The 21,062-nt window shown below is 35.2% G+C and overlaps 1 protein-coding gene across 2 annotated transcripts in view; it reads left to right on the top strand.

Moving 5' to 3' along the window:
• The window catches only part of SLC38A9 (solute carrier family 38 member 9), a 47,773-nt gene extending 33,273 nt beyond the window's left edge, over positions 1-14,500 (top strand). For both annotated transcript variants that reach the window (XM_069492000.1, XM_069492001.1), the window contains exons 11-14: positions 5,860-5,973; positions 7,584-7,732; positions 11,938-12,027; positions 13,224-14,500. In XM_069492000.1, the coding sequence (XP_069348101.1) occupies positions 5,860-5,973; positions 7,584-7,732; positions 11,938-12,027; positions 13,224-13,389 (519 nt within the window). In that variant the 3' untranslated portion in view covers positions 13,390-14,500. The remainder of the gene's footprint in view (positions 1-5,859; positions 5,974-7,583; positions 7,733-11,937; positions 12,028-13,223) is intronic.
• Positions 14,501-21,062: the final 6,562 nt, after the last annotated feature.

Below are 21,062 nucleotides of genomic sequence, written 5' to 3'. Positions count from 1 at the left end.
AAAAATAAAAAATAAAATAGGAAACGTGTTTAACATGATATGATATACAGTAGGGGCTGGAAATTTTTAGTTTCTTTACCCCTCTTACCCTTTCTCTTTTGACATTTACAGCCTGTTCTCATAAGCCAACTTAGACCAAGTACCCCAGAAACCCATTCTGTGAAGTAGAATTCTTATGTATTGGATCATTCTATCCATAAGGCTATGCTTTTCAAAGTTTGCCACCAAAGTCTCCCTAATAACAGAGAACAACCTTGTATACCTGGGAATCTGGGGAAGAATACAATTTTATTAAAGTCTTGTGTTTTGTCTTAAATACTCATGCACATTTCTATCGGCTCATAATTAGTTTGTGTTACTAGAAAACGGTCTCAAAATAATGAGTTAAATTACAGGCAGTTCTCATGTTGCCTGGTTCCTGTATGCACAAATTTCAGTTACTATGATTTTCCTAAATTACATTAGTCACTCCCAATATTGTTCAAAGTTCAGTTACCACAGGATTTGAACTATGAGTACTTGCATAAAATAGTAGCAGCTGCAAGCCCTTCAGTTCACAGATCACTATGTAAATAACAGGTGTACATCATGATTAGTGACTGGTCACATCGCTGCTTTCAAAGTCTGTCGGTGATTAGTCACTGTGCATGTTAGTCACTTTACACACAGTCTATAAAGCAGGTAGTTGTGTTGCCTCCTTGTCTCTCAGTGATAAACTGATGTGATGTTTTACAAAAATGGATAATTGAGAGGGAATTGGCAAACAAAGGTAAAAGTGCGACAATGAAGCAAAAAGCGATAATGCTAGAAGTGAAATTTGAATTGAACATAAATGGAGTTAGAAAAGAAATAGCCAGTTTTGGAAATGTTGACATTGCTGCCATTCAAAAGACTCTAGATATGCAGCCAGAGGAACTTAGGGAAGGTGAGCTTATCAACATGAATTTGGAAAGTGGTTGTGATGACAAGAATGAAGAAATCCCAGACGAAGGGACACTGTCAGAAAACTTCACATTAAAAGAATTCTTGGAGATATTTCACAACATTGAAAGCACAAAGGATGAAATCTTAGAAGCTGATACAAAGTTAGAATGAAGGAGTATGACAATTCACCAAGACACAAAAAAATGCTTGCTGCATATTGTAAGTTATACAATGAGAAGGAGACAAGAATAGTTCAGACTACTCTTGCTAAGTTTCTACTAAGAAATAAAACACTTTAATTCTCAATGCTTCTGATATTTTAAGTTACAGTGTACTAAATAAATAAATATTAGTTTTACTATTTACTCTTTTCCCTAGACATTTATAACCAATAGTAAGAGAGTTTTTAATGTTTTGACAAAAATTGCTAAAGATCACAGAATAATCATAAATTTTACCATTGATTACTGTGATTGCTTTGCACAGTTTCAAGTTGTACAGTGATATTTACAGTCTCGTACTACCATACAAAGTGAGGACTGTGCTGAACTTTTTGCTCCCCACAGTTCTTAAGTAGAATTTCTTTCCTGGAAAATCACATCATTTTATCTAGAGGTGTACATGCTTTAGTGTGAGAGGCTAGGACTGGATAGAGAGATGGACGTTTTATTTCATGGTCCCCCAAGGATTGAAGAAGGGTCACTGCCTTTCTATTAGAACACTCAACGGGCCTTGAAATCTGTATTTCATATGTAAATACCATAAAAATGAGTTCTTACTTCCACTGAGTTTTGGGACTAGGGCTTTGTAGAACTGGTATGTGAGGTTCAGCTAATAGAATTTTTGACTCAACTTTTGTCACTTGTGGAAAATGTTTTTAAAACAAGGGCTTAAAAGCCAAGGTTTAAATGGATGATGTTTTCTTTCTGTCTTAATTAAAACTAGGGGTACCAGTTGTAATTCATGTTAACTTCTTAACATATTAGTAATTACTAATGATAAAGCTAATATTTGTGAAGCACTATGTGACATCAACATTCTAAACACTTCAAATATGTATAAGTATATATACTCTCCTTTCAGTTATACTGAAATTGGCTCATATGTTAGCATAAATCAAGGTAATGGGTACTATATTTTAAGAAAAACTTTGTCATTTGATTTAGTTAATGATTATACCTTTCATCAGGTTTCAGTAAGTAATTTGATTTATAGAAGTCCTGTTAATATCATGGAATAATATTTTCTTGAGATTAAAGTCAGAAAATGTAAAGCTTGCCAGGGACTCTGAATTCATAATGTTGATACTGGATTAGTTATTCCAAACTCAGTAAACAAAGATTTCAAAGTAGAAAAGAAGACAAAAAAAGTAGAAAAGGCCTTCTCTTCTGTATAAACTATATTTGAACTTGGATCTAAAAACATTTTGAAACAATGAAGTTCCTAAAACAGGTATAACAATCAAATTTTCCAAGTTTTCCAAGTTCAACTTAATTTTGTGTAGTATTTTCTTTCACTGAACATTTTTCACATGTATAACTAAATGGGATATCATTTCTATTCCTTTGGCATACCTTACCAAAAAAAAAAAGTTAGGGGGCTGAAGATCACCCAACTTGTTCCTTATCTTCAGAAATGTGGTCCCTGTAACCCTCCTGGATATGTGGGTTAACAACTCTTTATATTTCCTCGTTGTGTTTGAATCAGAACCAATACTGTGCTTTTTTTGTTCAGCTTTATTTTGTCTGTCTTTAGCTGTATTACCCTGCTTTGGTCTTTAAAATGATTTGAGATGCCTAATATCTTAATTTATTTACTTCTTCCTTATTCATACAAGTCTGTAGTTTACTAGGCTGTACACCAGAAGTTTTTATGTAAGTGCTTGGGGTAGGTCTCTGTGGTCAGATTCTGTCAGTCTTGTTAGTAAATACTCCACTGGATAGTATTTTCACTATAAACGGTACGTGGAACAAATAATAAACCATGTTTGACAAACTGAATGTGCTCCCAGACCACTTCTGGCCCTGTTGTAAATCCAGTCCTCATTCTGAGTTGGCATTCTACCTGTTTTTAGTTCCCTACCATCAACTGTGCCAGCCATTGCTTATTCATGAGGCAGAGTAGGTTACATTATTAATGTATAGACTTCTTGACATATTACCAGTTCATAATGTCACTTGTGCCTCTTTTTAAATATATTTTTACTTTGAGCCTCATTTTCTAAAAGGTAACTTTTTTCCTACCCTTTTCCACTAAATGGGCTTTCAAGAGGCTATATCTTTAGGCCTTAGTGATGGCTTGGGTTTAAGCCAGAAAATAGCAAATCTCACATATGTGTATACTATTCATAGGTGGCATGTTTCCCAGGATCATGCTAAACCTCAGCTGCTTTTATAATAAAAAGCATCATTTCTGTTCATTAGTTTATTTTCAGATGAAAACAGATATGTAACTCCTGACCCAGTTTTACCAAGTGTATGTTGGATTACCGTGAAATAGAACTTTTCTGGTTTTAGTATTTCTTTTGCATCTCTATGTGAGCTCTATTGTATACTTTGTTACTCATAACTTGTTATCTCTTTCATTTTTTTTCATTGTTGTTATTTATTAACTATGACACAAATACATTGGTAACTGGTCAGATCTCCATGGTAGCTAAGGGATACAATCTGGAACCAGAAAGACCTTGATTTAAATATTGGCTTCACAAGCTACTCACTTTGTAACCATGAATGAGTTTTGTAACCTTGCTGCACTTAAGTTTACTCATCTATAAAATGAAGAAAATGGCTATATCTACATTATAAAGTTGCTAAGAGGATTAAATGAGACAACACATGTAATGTTCTTAGCATAGAGCCTCATGCCTAGAAACATGTAGTAAACAAAGCCAATGTGGTTATTATTTTTTCTCTACATTTACTGAGCTCCTACCATGTGCCAGGTGTTGTCTTGGATACTGGGGATATAAAGATGAAAAAGACACAGTCTTTATCCTCAGAATCACATAGTCTAGTGGTATGAATCAATTTAGACAAAAATTTAAAAACCAACATGATATAAGAACAACTAACCATGGCTATTTTGAAGATGTCAAGGGACCTTTTATCTCCACTTGAGATCCTTTATATCATGAACATGGATTACTTTTATAATAAAAATAATGACAGTTACAGTGTAATAGCTGCTATATTTGAGATGTCTGCATGGTGCCATGAGAACAGGAAAAGCATAGGGGGAAACCATCTTATTGGGAAGCCCTTCCACCTTAGCCTTTGCATCTTCATCAGATTTCCCCCAAAGTGTGCTAAGGTACATTTTTCTGCAGGAAGTCAGACCAAAATAAAGTGGTGATCAGGTGGTATATAGCTAAAGACAGTCCACGGAATGACTGCTGTCCCTCTTTACATAGAGTCCTCTCTGGCACAGCTGCTTTGCCTCTGAGATTTTTTTTACAAGGCTACCTTTGTTCTTGAGTGGCATCGAGTAAGTTGAGGATAAAATGACTTTCAAACATCATAATGGGAGACTACTACCCTTTGATATGAAAATAGGCGTTGCCTGATTAACTTCCGTTCATCCCACGGAAGATCATAAGGCAACCGTAGGGTTGACTGAAGTTTAGCCAGCCATGGGCCCTAGAGCTTCATGAACTAAAGAGCAAAGACTTTGAAACTGCCCCTGCCTCCAGGTTGGGTCGTCCTCTTCTCTCTCATTCCTAAGCAATTAGAAGTTCTTTGAGAGGGCCAGAACCAATCTGTATAAGCCTTTAGCTCCATAGGCCTATCTAGCACCTAATACAGGGTGTAGTAATCCCTGGTTTGCTTTCAAGCTGATTGTCAACTGAGCACTGACCTTAAGATTTGTTGTAGCTTGTTACTTGCTTTTTAACTGAATTTATCAACATTCAAGTTTATAAAACTCTATTATTGCTTTAGCCCATTTAAGGAGGAAAGTTATCCAAAAAATCATAAATACCAAATGTCCAGTTTTCTTAGTGTCATCAATTTTTTTAAAAATCATATATAATTTTTTTCTAATTTGTTTTTTTAGCTTTCAAAGTAATTTGTGTTTAAAATGAAAAAGGATTAGGCTCATTGCCATAATTTAGTTGTGCTGAATCGTTTTGCTATAACTTTAGGGGTGATGGAGACCAGATTTGTGAGCTGTGGAATCTGTTCTTTTTGGATCTGACAGCTGGCTGCATTAAATATCTTGGAGCTTTTTACTTTGCATGGAGATGGGAGGTTGGGAGGATGGGAACAGCAGTGGAAGAAAGCAGTCCACTTTATTTAATGTTCTGTGTTTGTTTGCTGGTTCCAGTAATAACATTGTGCAGCTGTTTGAACAGCTGCCTTCTGATTTCCTTTTGTTTACTGTTTAGGCTTATAAAGCTTGTCTTTAATACCTGCTTGTTGTCTGCTTTTTAGCTAGCTTTCCTTCCTTATTAAATATATTTTAATATGTTCCACTCTCATGGTCTAGGCATGTTTTGATGCTATAAGTTAATTTACTAAGGGAAGAATTTTTTAAATTTTACAGGTCATGCTTACACTTACTTTCTTGTCCCTTAGCTTTATTGTTGTAGTTAAATATTTTATAATTTGGTAAATAAATTACCTTTTGAAATTAAGTCAGAATTTCAATCGTGTAAGACCACTGTTTATGTTAACTTCCTAAGTTGGCCAACAGGTAGCTTAGTCTACATATTTCAGACTACTAAAACAAAAAAATTGGCAGACTAGTGATAAAGTATGTGGATTTTGTTTTAACTACTTTCTGTGAATAAATTAGATACCTAGAAAGTATACATACACATACACAAGGAAAAAGACAAATTTTGTATTTATTTGTCAGTCTTCTCATTTAACCTATTCATGTAGACTTATTGCAAATTTCTATAGTATGATGGGAATTTTATTCTATTATTTGCAGGTGAGGGACCTGTGTATTGCTTATTTGCTAGTGACATTAACTTATCTCTATATTGGAGTCCTGGTTTTTGCTTCATTTCCTTCACCACCATTATCCAAAGATTGTATTGAGCAGGTAAGGCACTGTGTACCCTCTGTGTGTGAATGTTAAGACCTTCATATATGCATAGTAGGCAGAGTAATATAGTGGCAAGATTTAATATCAGACAGGCCTGGATTTGAATGCCATCTCTGTTATCCACTCTAAGTAGAGGAAGGTAGGAACCTTCCTCATTCTTTCTGAACTTTGGTTTCCTTTTCTATTAACTAGTATAATACATACTCTATTAGATTTTTAGATGAGCTCTGAGATAACATATTGCGTGCCAGGCGCCTTGTGGTGTTCAAATAAATGACTACTATCATGTACATATATTTCTCTTTTTGTGTAGAACTGTTACAAGTAGTTCTCATTAACTTATAAAACCTCCACAGAGAATATAGTGAATTTCCTTATTTTCCAAAGCCCACATCTGGAAATGCCCTGGATAAACTATTGTCTTAGTTCATTAGTCCCTGATGACAGATCTGACTCTCCTTTTGATACTGAGTGGCAGGCAGCAAAACAAAGAAAGAGTATTTGGCTGTTAAAAAAGAGACAAACAGACAGAAAGAAAGAATAAAAGAAAAAAATATTTTAATAAAAGGTTGCCATAAGTAATATTTTCATTTATTTAACCCATCAGAAACTTAGGAGTAGTATAGTCTGCAGTTAAATGTGACTGAAGAATTTCTTATTAAAAAAACAACATTTCACAGGTGACTTTCTAGTCAGACAAAATTCATCCAATAGAGCATAGTTGAATATGCAGTGTGATTTATTACAGCTGATTTATAATGGTTATTTCAGCCAAATAGTGTTAGTAGTGTTCTCATCTTTATGAGAGAAATAAGTTTGAGTTACCTCTGTTATGATAGCTTGAAATATTCTTATTCTTTTGATTTCCTTGATTCCAGAAGTTGTTTGGCAACCAAATGTTTGCTGAAAATTTCGTTGGTATGAGCATTCCCATACAAAGGCCACTCCCTTGGGGATAGAAATATTTGTGGTATTTGTATTTGAAAGGAAAAATAAAAATTCTGAGTGATTTTTTGTTTTTTAGACACCAAACTAAAATGGAGAAAGGGTCATGAAAGGAAGTAGAAATAAATCCTTTTCAGTTTAGTGATAGACTATAAACAATGATGATCCTAGGTGATCAACGCACTCTCACCTTGTTCTGTATTCTTTACTTTGAAAGTGCTACAATGCCCCAGAGGAAGAAAAGCAAGAGAGCTAGTGAGGATAAAATATTAACAGCATTAAATTAAATTATCCCTTTAAATCTTTGCAACAGATTTGGGTATTGTGCTTGAACCATATAGAGCAGTGCTGCTCAATCTATCTGTGGTGAGAGACAAGATTTTCTTTGTTGTTGCTTTAATGTCAAATCAATTACAGGCTGATACTTTTGTAAAACAGAGGCAAATATCAAATTTCTGTAAAAGTTTCTAAACACTTACTTTCAATTTCTGTACTTACTGTGTTGAAAAATAGTTTACAAGTAATTTGTGGTTGGGTACCAGTCCACGAACCACAATTTGAGTAGCCCCTGTATTGAAAATAAGCAGAAGACATTCTATTTTATAAATTTGTATGTACGGAATTTGATTTTTAACATGACCTCGTTATCTTTCTTGGATTAGAATTTTTTAGACAACTTCCCTAGCAGTGACACCCTGTCCTTCATTGCAAGGATATTCCTGCTGTTCCAGATGATGACTGTATACCCACTCCTAGGCTACTTGGCTCGTGTGCAGCTATTGGGCCATGTCTTCGGTGACATTTATCCTAGGTAAGGCTCTTCTCTTGACCAGCAAGATGTGCCAAGCAGCATATGACTAGGCAAGCAGGTCAGTTTTAAAGTGTGACTGATCCTTTTGCTATAAAAATTTGCCTAGTGAAAATGCTTACTAAGGATAGATCATTGGTATCCTTTTCCCTGAAGAGCTTTAAAAGTAGAAGCCATTGCCTTCTCTGGAATTATTTAAAGTTCATTCCTTCTAGCATAGTTAATTAGCTCTGATACCAGTTATATTTATCTTATGATTTAGTTGCTGTTAATCCACACATTACCAAGAAGTTTATAATATATAGTCCCTGCATTGGCAGTGTGTAGCTAGCAACATTTTTATTTTAATTATTGGTCATTGATACTTACTTGTATATTTATTAACATTTGTGCATGTTTACATAGATGATCAGTTGTTTAGAATTGAAGTGAGATATTTAACGAGTTTAAATTCTTATTTGATATATAATGAGTTTAAATTCCTCCTGTCATTTTTGACCTCTTATTGGGGATGGAGGCGTGTGAGTCATTTTGAAAATCTGTTCAAAGCTGGTTACCCTCATCCAAGAGAAATTTCTATATGTCATTTCAAGGTTTTCCTGCAGTCTTCTTATGGACACCTGGTTAACTCCTACTCTTACATTAAGTTTTATTATAGTGTTAGCCTAGTGAAAAATACCTCATTCTATTTATTTACTTTTTTTACATAGAGTTTCATTCTGTCACCCAGGCTTGAGTGCTGTGGCACAATAATAGTACACTGCAACCTTGGGCTCCTGGCCTCAGATGGTCCTCCTGCCTCAGCCTCCTGAGTAGCTGGGACTACAGGCGTGTGCCACCACACCTAGCTACCTAGTTATATTTTATTGGAAATGAATTATCTTAAATGAAGAAAACTTTTTAATAAAATTTGGAAAAAAATTGCATTTACAGTAACCAACTAAACAAGTGGTCTTAATCAGTTCCTGTTTGAAGTGAACTGATGTAGTCTGTCCCCTCAGTAAATAATTTTAGCTATAAATATGTTAGCTTAAAACAAAGCAAATGTCAAGTTACCAGGTCTCAAGCATTGATAACAGCAGCAGCTACAGTTCTAACATTGCTAATTTAGATGACTGGAGTTCAGTAAATTTAAGACTCCTGTTGTGTTTATACTCTGTGCTGTATTTATATTCACCAAAATAAAATATCTACAGTGAAGTCATAGATGGAAAAAGTCTTGGCACATGCATTATTCCTATGTTCTGCCATTATTTTACAGAATGGTGGCTGCTAGAAGAATGTTTTTTCTTCTTGGAAAAAGTCTGGAATTTCTGTTATGTGTTCTTGACCTACCACCAAGAACACACTATCAGTTCCCCTAGTTACAGGTACTCTACAGAGTGTGCATTCTTTGGAGCATACTGTTTGGTCACAGGACCGTTTTATATTCTCAAAATTTATGAGGACCCCAAGAGATTTAGTTTATGTGGGTATGTCTGTCAATATTTGACATGAAAAATTAAAACTGAGAACTTTAAAGTATTTTTAATTCCTTTAAAAATCAATAAAACCATTACTTTTTAACATAAACATTTTTTGAAAAATAACTACTTTCAAAAAAATTATTTAGTTTACATTTTCAAAACTCTAAAATGTCTGCTTTGCTAGTGGATAATTGGTTTCTCCTGTCTGCTTCTGCATTCAATGTTATAATATGTTGTTTTCATTTAAATATGAGAAGCAAATCCAGCCTCACATACATACATAGTTAGAAAATAGAAGAGGTACTTACTTTTAATAGCCTTTTCAGGTGACTGTGGATATTCTTCTTCCATACTATGCCAAAACTTGGTAAGTGGTAGTTTCTCATTGGTTGCAATGTGGAATCTGAAATGTGTTTACGTTAAAACCTATATTGGTCCATCTTGCAGTTTGGATCTTTTACCTATGCTTGATTTTGTGTTTGGTCATTTGGAAAATACTGGTTAACTGAGTTCTGCGGATCTTCTGAATGTTGACACACTTCATTATATAGTATCAAAACCCACATTGTCATTATCACCACTAATTCCACTATAAAAGTCTTTAAATATTGGAAAACTTTCAAGGTCATGGCAACAAATACAAGTTCTCCAAAATTCTAGTTTTTATTTGAAGGCTCAAATTTTGTCTTTGGCAACAAATACTGCCAGTTGTTTTTCTTGAAGTGATAAACTCATATTCATTTTCAGGAAAATGTCTGTCGACACCCAAGTTTGAATGACCATAGTTTGTCTGCATTTCAAGTAAAAATAGCATTTGTTGGGGAAAACAGCTAGGTCAGCCTCCAGCTCAGCCATGGAAATACTTTTCCTCAAGACAACTGTACCTCAGTATGCAGCAGATGTGCTTTATTTGATCACATAGAATATTAAAACGATGTGTATTCAAAGCATGAAATTTAATAGAACTAGTTTTACTTCTTTTTTTTTTTTTTTCTTTTTTTCTCCTGCCGCCCCCAGTTTTACTTCTTTATCAAGGATTTTTTTTTTTTTTTTTTCTGTTTTTCTTCTTTTGAGAGTATATTGCAGTAAAGAACACAGTATAGAATACAAATAGGTGCAACTCCTTAGATCCATGTTAAGGGGCCAACAGTTTTACCCACCATTGCTTTTGCAAAGCAAATAATGTCTTGAATTATTGTGAAAATAATTTTTACCTCAGGGACTTCCTAAAAGAGTATTGGGACCCCCCTGGGCTGTGATCACACTTTAGGAACCGCTACTTTGGAAAATATACAAAGTTGTTTCCTCTTACCATACAGAAATAACAAAGGCCCAGCCAATGTCTCAAAGCTCTCAAGCAATTTTAGGGTTGAAGTTTCTGGATAAATAGTAAATCTGGAAGCCTAATATCTTTGTAATTCATCAAGATGTATGACTAACCACTTATTTGTGTAAATAATTTTCCTTATTTTTAATTCTCTCTGCAATCTTTATCTGGGATTAATTAACTTCTGATAACGTGAGCCTGAAGTGTGGCTTTATTGTATATATTTGGCACATTTCTTGGGGAAATGAAGTTATTTCTTGAGCATCAAATTTCCTCTCCATTATTTTTGTGTCCAAAATTGATTTCCAAACCTGGAATTGTTACTATCTAGTTAAAGTATTTAGAAAATATTCTATCCATGGTAAATAGTGAGTAGCTTTCAGTGGTTAAATCTGAAAAATAAAGACCCACCCATTTTGCCTTTCCCTTAATAAAATTTATTTTTCTCCTATGAAAGTAAAATAAACACTTCACAAAAAGTTTTTTAAATATAGAAAAAAGGAAATATTGTCCAAAATGCCAAATTATAACACAATTACTACTGCCTTTTCAGTCTTTTCAGTATATATCCTTCTGATATTTTTTCAAATTTTTTTTTATTTTCCTGTATGGTGAAAATCTAGCTAGTTTTTTTCAAAATTGCCTAGATTTTTTTTTTTTTTTTACCCATCTAGGTAATAATAAGTTATTTTTAATAATTTTAATATGTTATGTCAAGTAAATTGTTGACTTGCTGTATCTAGGCTGTATCTTCTGTTTTCCAGAAATATCTTTATAGCTTTTCATGGTTTTGATTATTTTTCTCAAAATATTCCAAATAGAATTATAAATCAAAGAATATGGATACACACTACCAGTTTGCTCCTATAAAATTTAATTGCACAAAAGGGCCAATTTCACTGTCTCATTACCAACATTGAGTATTATTGTTGCCTTCTATTTTTGCTGTGATTTTGTCAAGCTTAAGACATTCTCATTTTAAAGATGTTAAGAATGAACTTTAGGCCTGGCGTGGTGGCTCACTCCTGTAATCCTAGCACCCTGGGAGGCCGAGGTGGATGGATCCTTTGAGCTCAGGAGTTTGAGACCAGCCTGAGCAAGAGCAAGACCCCGTCTCTACTAAAAAAAAATAGAAAGAAATTAGCTGGACAACTGAAAATATATAGAAAAAATTAGCCAGGCATGGTGGCACATGCCTGTAATCCCAGCTACTCGGGAGGCGGAGGCAGAAGGATCACCTGAGCCCAGGACTTTGAGGTTGCTGTGAGCTAGGCTGATGCCACGGCACTCTAGCCCGGGCAACAGAGTGAGACTCTGTCTAAAAAAAAAAAAAAAAAAAAAAGAATGAACTTTATTCTCATATTAGTGGTTGTAATTTGCCTATTTTTTCTTTTCTCCAAACTCTCAACTTCTAGCATTTTCCACGTGCTGATTCTTAATCTAATTATTGTGGGAGCTGGAGTGATTATGGCCTGTTTCTACCCAAACATAGGAGGGATCATAAGGTACTGCTGATAAGGGAATGGTGGCCTTTTGTGTCTTGGTCTTTAGGCTTTTCCTGTTGGAGCTGTTGTTACTGTTTTAATTTAATTGTATGAAATTCCTGTGAGTATTTAAAACTGGTAACATTTAAATGTAGTTCCCTGGTATCAGCTAAAGTGCTCATTAGCTTCCATTTCTGTTTATTCCTGATGGAGAACTGATTCTAGAAGCATTATCCCATAGCCTCAGGCTCCTTTCCCTTTCTTTCCTTATCATATTCCACCGTATTTTCTTTTTCTTTATCCAAAGTAAAAGTTATTTTTAATATGTAATATATAACTTCTTGGGGGTACCTGGGAGGTCCTTTATATATCAAGACTATATTCTAACTTCCTTAATCCATTTCTGCCCAAAAACATATTTCAGTGCTACCTATAGTCAGAAAGTAAGAGTTTAGATCCCAGATGGGTTTTTTTTCCCTTAATATCCTTTCCCTAAAAAAATTGTGACAGGTTGAATAGAATGGGACTAAAGTTGTGACCTCAGATTCTCAAGGGAAACTGAGGTTTAGAATGATCTGATTTCTCCAGCAGGGCTGATCTGTACCTAAGAAAGTAATAAGAAACAAGAGGGGAGATGGTTAGCCTGACACTTATTGAATATAATGGACTTACAAGTTCCCATTAAGCTGTTCCTCGGGAAAACTCAAGTATAGAGAAAAGGAGGAGAAAGTACATATTTCTTTGTCACAACCTCATATTTAGATATTTTTGTTATTATCTTTGATAATTATGCTGAATGCCCAGAGGCAGTCATCCATCTGTTCTCATTTTTAAACAGATGCTAACAGTCCCCCCAAAACTCGGAATGCATAATTAGTTTATAAAAGATCAAAGATAGGAAGCCTATCTCCAGATGTTTTTGAGGAAGTAGCCACAATCACTCAGACATAGAGGAACTGTGGAGATTTGAGGGATGAATAACAAGTCTTTGTCAAGCAGATGCTATAAAGATGAGCAGGAAATAATATATTAACTTAGCAAGTAAAATAAGTTTTAAATTCAAATGCTTTATGTCAACAACAAATGAATCAAAAATAGTTTTGTTGCAATATCAGACTGAGGATTTATTAATAAATTATACTATATTTACCTTAATTGTAAATCAGAAAAAGCAAAGTACAAGATGAATATTAACCCCAAAAGCTTTTATTTTGCAGATATTCAGGAGCAGCATGTGGCCTGGCCTTTGTATTCATATATCCATCACTCATCTATATAATTTCCCTCTACCACGAAGAGCGTCTGACGTGGCCTAAATTAATCTTTCATGTTTTCATCATCATTTTGGGTCTGGCTAACCTGATTGTTCAGTTCTTTATGTGAAATATTCAACTGTTTTCTCAAGATCTTTCATGGTATTTTGAACCTTGACAACAGTTTTACATAAATTCACTTGTAAATGCTGTTGTTGCCATAATTTTAAGTGTTTTCTAATATAACTTGAAAGCAAGGGAAAATAGTAGTCCACTAAGTATTTTTGATATGGGTAGGGAAAGGGGCCAGAAGAATGATCTTAGTCTGTAACTTTACCTTTCTCATTTACTCACCTCTTCATTCTCATCGTCTTTTCTGGGTAGAAATGTATGCCCTCGGAAAAATCACAGTGGGTTTTGCTTTTAGAAGTATTAAGTGGGCAGATTTATTTTGCCTACAGTAAAGATTCTCAGGGTGTCACAGCAGCATATTGCCAGATCCTGTTTCTGTTTTATGTTTCAGTGTTTTCACTTTCATTTTCTTTCTTGCTGGACCATTTCTGCAGTTTGCCCAAACCTCTACTGTTTGGGACAGCAAATCGAATACCTCATTTTTAAAAAGAAGTTTCCATAGTATTTAGTGTCAATAGAGTGAATTCTTAGCTACGTCTTTAATCTCTATTTGAAGAAAAAAGTGAAAAAACAGAACAGTATCAGTATAGGACCCAGGGCCATGAAACATATGTAAAATAAACAAAGTAGGAGAGTTTGTTGCTGTCTGACTTCTCTTTTATTTCTAATCCAGTACCAGTGACTTAGGTCAAAATCACAGTTCCCCAAGCCAGATTTTGAACAAGAATGATTGTCCCCATAGACCCAGGGCATTATTTTGCTTTTTGGATCCCTGAACATTGCTATGGTGACAGGCCAGTGGGGAAAGCATGGCAGAGAGGGACCAGTGAGGCCCACAGGAGAGAAGAGGAATGGAAAAGGGGCCAGGAAGGGAGAGGCCTCAGCCCAGCATATCTTGTATCCTCTGGGGGTGGAAGTGGTTTCTGTACTGCAGAAGAGGATTCATTTTGAGTCATGACCTCCAGAAGGAGACTGCTCACTTCTGTGACTGGCGAGGCAGAGAGTTAAATCCCCATAAGTCCTTAGATCTGAGAAAAGGGTTAGGGAATCTGGATTCTTGGAATTGACACTCTCCCCTTTTTTATTCCTAAGTAAAAGCCAAACCATAATCCAAATTCATGTCTTCCATGTAATACAGCCTCTGTGTTCAGTTTAGCACTACAACTTGGTAATGTTTCTTTTCTGAAAAATTTAGATTTCTCTAAAGTTTAATCTAAAGTTAAAAAATATATATCCATATCCAAGGATGGTGTATAGATTTGTGTTATCTCCTTCCTTTGAGAAAGACAGGTGAAATAGTTTTTTAAACCTAGTAAGGGAGCCCCAGATTCAAGACCAGTCTTAATTTCTTTCAGCAAAACTTTCTGTCCTGTTCATAGAGCCATACACCTATGTTAATGATTAACTACATTTCCTAAAGCCCTTTTTTAAAAAGTCTCATTTTGAAAATTCTCAAGCCCACACAAAAGTAAAGAGACTAATATGTTGAACCCCCATATACCCATTTCCTAGATTAGTAATTATAAGACTTTGCTGCATTTGCTTCACCTATCTCTTGTTTTTCCGTTCCACTGAAATATTTTAAAGTCAGTCTCAGACATTGTATCATTTCATCTCTATAAACCTTAATACACAGCTAATAGCCTTTTGAACTCAGTTACATTAAGGGAGATAGTCTGAAAATTGTTAGGAGAAACAACTAGTGGAAGTTAGGTTAACTGGAAAATTCTGAAGTAGGTGTCTGGATCCCTGTTAACCTCTCTTAGGAGTATAATGAATGGAGAAAAGTATCTGTCTGTGCTTGAGGGTCCCTGAATCTTTGTGACTTCAGGGTCTTGTTCGCAGGACATAGGATTCAAAAGCGAGATAACACTTTGAGAGATCTAGGCTTAATCCCTGTTTATCCTTAGTTGTCTCCCCTGTCTTTAAAAACTTTAAAGACAGAGTTTTCATTGCCTCTTTTCCATAATGTACTTGAATGTTTTAACAAATGGAAAAAGGATTTGATGTATTTTTGTCCACTTAACAAAGTGAATATGACAATGCATGTGTTATTTACTAAACTAAAAAAGCAATGTGGATCTTTGCTTTTGTTTTCTTTAAAAAGACTTGATCATTTAGAATTTCTAAAATCTTTTTTTTTTTTAATTTCTAAAGTCTTATGTTAGACTTACATGAATAACTTCGCCCTCTTAAGTTTCTTTTCATGAGATCAGCTCCTTTGGCCTGTTATTTGGCTTGGTCAGAGAACTCTTTGTATGTCAGTGTGTATGTCCTGGCCCACACATTAGCATGATGAGACACGAAGTCATTCAGATCACATTACCATTAAATTTAGACTCTTTCTCTACTGTCATCTCTTTGAATTTTCAATTAAATTTTTTTCACTTTTTCCTCAGACATGGTTAACCTTAATTGCTTTGAATTTAGCTTATTTGACACACAACTGAGGACGTTATAAAATTTTAAATGTGCTGTTTAGAGAGATCTTCATTAGAAAGCCTAAGGAAATTAGTCCATAAAAAGGGACTATATTAAAGGGAAATACTTTATTTACATTAAGTATTTTTGACAAATACAGCACAGCTACTAACTGTAGAAATAGAAGAGGTTTCTGTTTCTACTTGGAGTTCACTGGGAAAATTTTTTATTTGTGTTTTGATTTATCTATTTCCATAAATAATTTAATAAACTACAGCATTGATTGCTTTGGAGGAGATAAATATGTATAAGACATCATTCATGTCCTAAATGAAATTTTAATCTAGTAAAGGAACTATGTGCACAATTAGCTGTGATACAAGGCAGTTTGTACTGAGGACTATTAGAGAAAGAGAAACAGAGTCCTTTCAGTTAGCGTCCTCAGGGAGGGCTGATAAAAGAAGCTGAGTGGTAAAGCAGCAAAGATTTGTTTTCATGTTCCTCCTCATAACTGTCCAAAATTTAAGTAGTTGGTATGTTCACCAGCAAATGGGATCATGTATGTTAAGTGTATTTGCTCTTATTTTGGTAAATTGCCTTGAAGATAAGTTTTATGAGGTGTGTTTAATTGCTCCTCTATGCCATTTCTTCTCTTTACATTTTGAACACACTGTTATTCACTTCTGTGAATATTGGACAGCAAAACACAATTAATAGAGGAAATAATTAGTAACACATTGGATGGTTTAAACAGAAAAATTTTATAAAATTTTCTCTCTGAAGACTTGACTGACTTTATCAGTATTCAAAATGTCAAATGTTTGAACTCATTGATAAGAGCAGAAAATATTGATGCTGTATGTTTTCTTTACAAAATACTGACCTGTTGCCTTGTAGAATCTGGTGATGGTGTTCCTTTTTTTCTTTTTTTAACTCAGTTTCTTCCCAATTTGAATGTCCAAAACCAAATCCAAATCTAGTTGACACTTAAACAATAGACTGTTACATTAGTTTGTGATCCAAAGTGAAATTAATCCCCCACATGTGCACCAGCGGCCTGGCTGGCCCATGTTATAGTTGACTGCCAACTTCACTTCTGATTATATAAACATGTATTGCAAAACAGCTCTGACAGGAACCTCATAACCTAAACATTATTCTCTGAAATGTAATTTGTTGTCCTTTTATACAAAAGAAATTAAATCAAAATTATTTTGAAGAAGAACAACTCTGGGACTTTGTTTAATTGAATTTTGCTGGGAAACGTTATTGCCTAGAAGCGCTGGCCCCAGAGTGGGAAGAAGCTGGGTTTTATCTTTTGCAGGGTCAAAGTTCTCAAGTGACTTTGTGCCAGTGTTTCACATCGGGCCACAAGGGAGCCCTTCCTAGTGTTCTGATCCTAGAGAAAGGCATACATTTTGTTAACCAAAACCTAAAATGACCATCCCTTAGGACAATATGTTGTTGTCACCTCTCCTTCTAAGAACATTCAGAATGAATGTGACACCAGGTAAGTGTAGCCCACCTTCTGGCAAAGAGCGTGGTGTCATAATCTTCCAGAGCCACCTAAGTGAATATAGAGTTCTAATTTTCTGCCTTCCCTAAGTAATATTAATATTCCCCCCACCCCATATAATTTTTCTCTATTTTCCACCTCTTCTGCAAAGGTAAAATAAGGCTATGTCTTTTAAAAGATTAAAAACTTCTCCATCCTCCTTACTTATCTCAGGCCATGAAGTACAGGCCCAGGATAGGGAAAGGAAAGAGCTCACGCGCCAGATTTTTCTTCCTTTGGCTGTCTCTTGATCTCAAGTGATCCCGTTATGTTTGGTCACAGCAGGCACTCAATATACACTTGTTTAATCAATTAACTAGTCAGGATTCTACTTTAATAAGAAACAATAAGTTAATTGCTGTTTTCTAGGATTTTGTTCTATACCCCCAAAAACAAAACAAAATTGGGTCAGGTTCTGGATTAGTCATTCAGTCAATATTTTAAGTACTTACTGAATGCCAGACATTATGCTAAGCACTGTGCATACAGTGGTGAACGAGCCAGATGTGGCCCTGATGGTTTAGCATCCTTGCCCACCCTCCCGAGCACCAGCAAGGCATCTTTCCCAGGTGCCTCACAAGTGCCAGGCTGTTGCCCTTTCCGCTTGCACCGTCTACTGAATGATGTGTTATAGCCACATCTTACACATGTTTTGAAGAAATCAGTATAGGACAGTGGTGCAATAAATGGGTCTTTGTAAAGTGAACCATGTTTATCAAGGTAAAATGTTTTAAAATCCTACGTTAATTATAATTACATAAAATTAAATGGATGAGAACTGGAAGGTGCCACAAAAGAGTGAACATGAGTGACCTGTTGAGGGGGGTTCTGAGTGAATCACTTAAGTTGTTACTTTATTATTTGCATGACATATTTTTCTAATAAGATGTCTGGAAAAAAATCACAAAGCCTGTGCAACATAGTGAGACCCCGCCTCTGCAAAAAAAAATATATATATATTAGCTGGGTGTGGTGACACATGCCTGTAGTCCCAGCTACTCGTGAGGCTGAGGTGGGAGGAATGCTTGAGTCCAGGAGTTCGAGGTCGCTGTGAGCTATGATGATGCCTCTGCACTCCAGCCTGGGCGACAGAGCGAGACCCTGTCTCTAAATGAATAAATAAAGTAAGTCACGGAAAAGACGACTTGTAGAAATATATCTACCACCAACCCATGAAATAAAGAACCTGCTTACAAAGAACCCTCTAGAAGGGGTAAGAGAGATCCTTGATTACAGGGGGACAGATCCACGTTTTATGGGACCTAAAGTTTATATAGTTTGGAGTTCCCTCATTAAGGAAGAATACAAAATTAGGAGCCCCAAATTAGGAAGGAGCCCATTCAAGTGAGGAACCCTGACTGTAGCTTTTTTAGCCTTAAGGTAACTCATCCACAAACCACTCTGGGCAGGGCGATGGGAGTGGATGTTAAGAGGTCAAAGGAGTAGAGAAGTTTCAGGCACCCTGTTTGATGTGTCAAGCTTTGAGTTTCTCTACTACTTTTAAGAACTGCAACATTACCAAACCTAAGCTTTTTATTTCTGGAAGGGTCAGATTGGATTTAGCAAAATAGCATAGAATACACATTGGGATTAAAATAGGACATTTTTTCTTTCTTAGATTGTAGAGTTTTTACCTGGGGGATGGGTATTGTAGGTTAATTTTTTAAAAATCTTTTTGGAGATAAAAAGTTAAAGAATACTGTTTAATTTTCAAAGTTATTAGTGTTACTCTATCTTAGGGATAAGGGACCTTTTAAGGGTTCTTGATGTAGAAAACAAGCTACCAAGAGCAACATTAGGGTAAGACAACATTTATTTATATTCCACCTTGTTCTGGAAAGGATCTATATCTATACTACACTAAAGTAATATCAACTTTAAAGGATTAGCTTGGTTTTTTTAGAAAGTAAATTAGAATTTTATGATGCCCCTTGAGGAGAGGAAACTAAAACTTGATTCAAATAAATAATCTTAATTAGTCCTCAGTGCTATATTATAGTTCTTTTTTACAGATAGGTAAAGCCCAGTCCAATGCAGAACACTTTTACTGATTGTCCTAGATTTGGTGATGCAAAGATAGAGTGATCCTTCTGTGCTGCCAGAATTCTCTTTGACACGAGACTGTTCATGTTCCTCCTCTGTAAAATCCTTCAATGCCCCACGTGGGCCTTTGTAACAGAGCGAAAACTGCAAATAAACATGAAGGTGGGGGGGGAGTGCAGAAACGAAAGGCTGATTCATGCTGCAACATGGATACACCTCAAAACAGTATGCTACGTGAAAGAAGCCAGATGCGAGAGACAACATACTGTGTGGTTCTATTTATATGAAATGTTTAGAAAGGGCAAATTTATAAAACAGCAAAACAGTGGTTTCCTGGGATTGGAGGTGGGAGCAGAGATAACTGCAAATGGGCATGGGGGAACTTTGTAGGGGGATAGAAATGTTCTAAAAGTGGATTGTGATGGTTACCCTATATATTTACAAAAATCTTTGAATTGTACACTTACAGTGGCTGAATTTTATGATACGTAAGTTATCCCTTAACGCCGTTAAAGAAAAAACGTTTAGTCCTACCATTAGGAAAAGTAGTATCTTTTGCTTTCTACTTGGCAAATACTAAAAATGATAATAATAATACCTTAACAAAGGTGTGGAAAATATACACATACACAAGCGGTAGCTGTAAATGTGGGTGCAGACTTTCTGAAGGTAACTTGGCACCATGTTTGAAAGCCTCAAAATGCTCATACTTTGACTCACTTCCAGAGGAACATCCTGATGAAATAATTGGACAAATGTGGGCACACACACAGATGTTCATCTCTTTGCTATTTGCAATCGGAAAATTAGAAACAACCTAAATGTTCAACAGTAGGAGGTAAAATATGAAATATCCATCTCTTGGAATACTGTGTAGCTATTTTAAATGATGATGCAGATGTATATATGTAATGTCAAAAAGCTGTTTATAAGTGAAGAGATTATAATTATGTGTAGAATTAAAAACATCTGTTTATATACATATGTATAGAAAAAGGGCTGGAAGTTTAACAAATAGTTATCTCTGGGTGCTGGACTATTGGATTTTTTTTTATTGTCTTTTGTTTATATTTTCTAAAGTTTTAAAGTAAAATGTATCATGTTTCATGAGGAAAAAGCAATAAAATTTTTTTTAAAAAATCTTTCATTGACTTCTCGTCACCTAAAACTATAAGGACTCCTTTTGATATTAATAACAAAAATCTTTTGTACCTTCACACAGTAGTTGTACTTTTAATGTTTATTGATTGATACAAATGACAAAAAGCTACTATAACTTCTATAACATTTATACGTAGCTTTGAATATATTATTACAGTGCCTGCAGACATTTAAACAATTACACATTTCAGGCTTATTTATTCAGTCTACGTTACAAAACCCTTTGAAACCACTTTGTGGTCTGCAGGTTTGGACGGACTAAGCTAACAATAAATTGTTTAGCTTCGTATCCAAGGGCCATTTTATTACAGTCTTCATACCTATCCAACTACACTTCATGCCACTTCACACGGAACTACTTGTTCTTCTCTGACTGGCCCTGCTCCTTTAGTTTGTCTGCTTTTGTATATGATATGCTCGGGGCCTGGCGTGTCCTTTTTCCTTTGTATCTTTGCAGACATTGCTGGGAAAAGCACCTTCTCAGCTTCCTC

The sequence above is a fragment of the Eulemur rufifrons genome, chromosome 17, assembly GCF_041146395.1.
Source record: "Eulemur rufifrons isolate Redbay chromosome 17, OSU_ERuf_1, whole genome shotgun sequence".
NCBI classification, from domain to species: Eukaryota; Metazoa; Chordata; class Mammalia; order Primates; family Lemuridae; genus Eulemur; species Eulemur rufifrons.
This window is presented reverse-complemented; position numbering and strand designations above follow the sequence as displayed.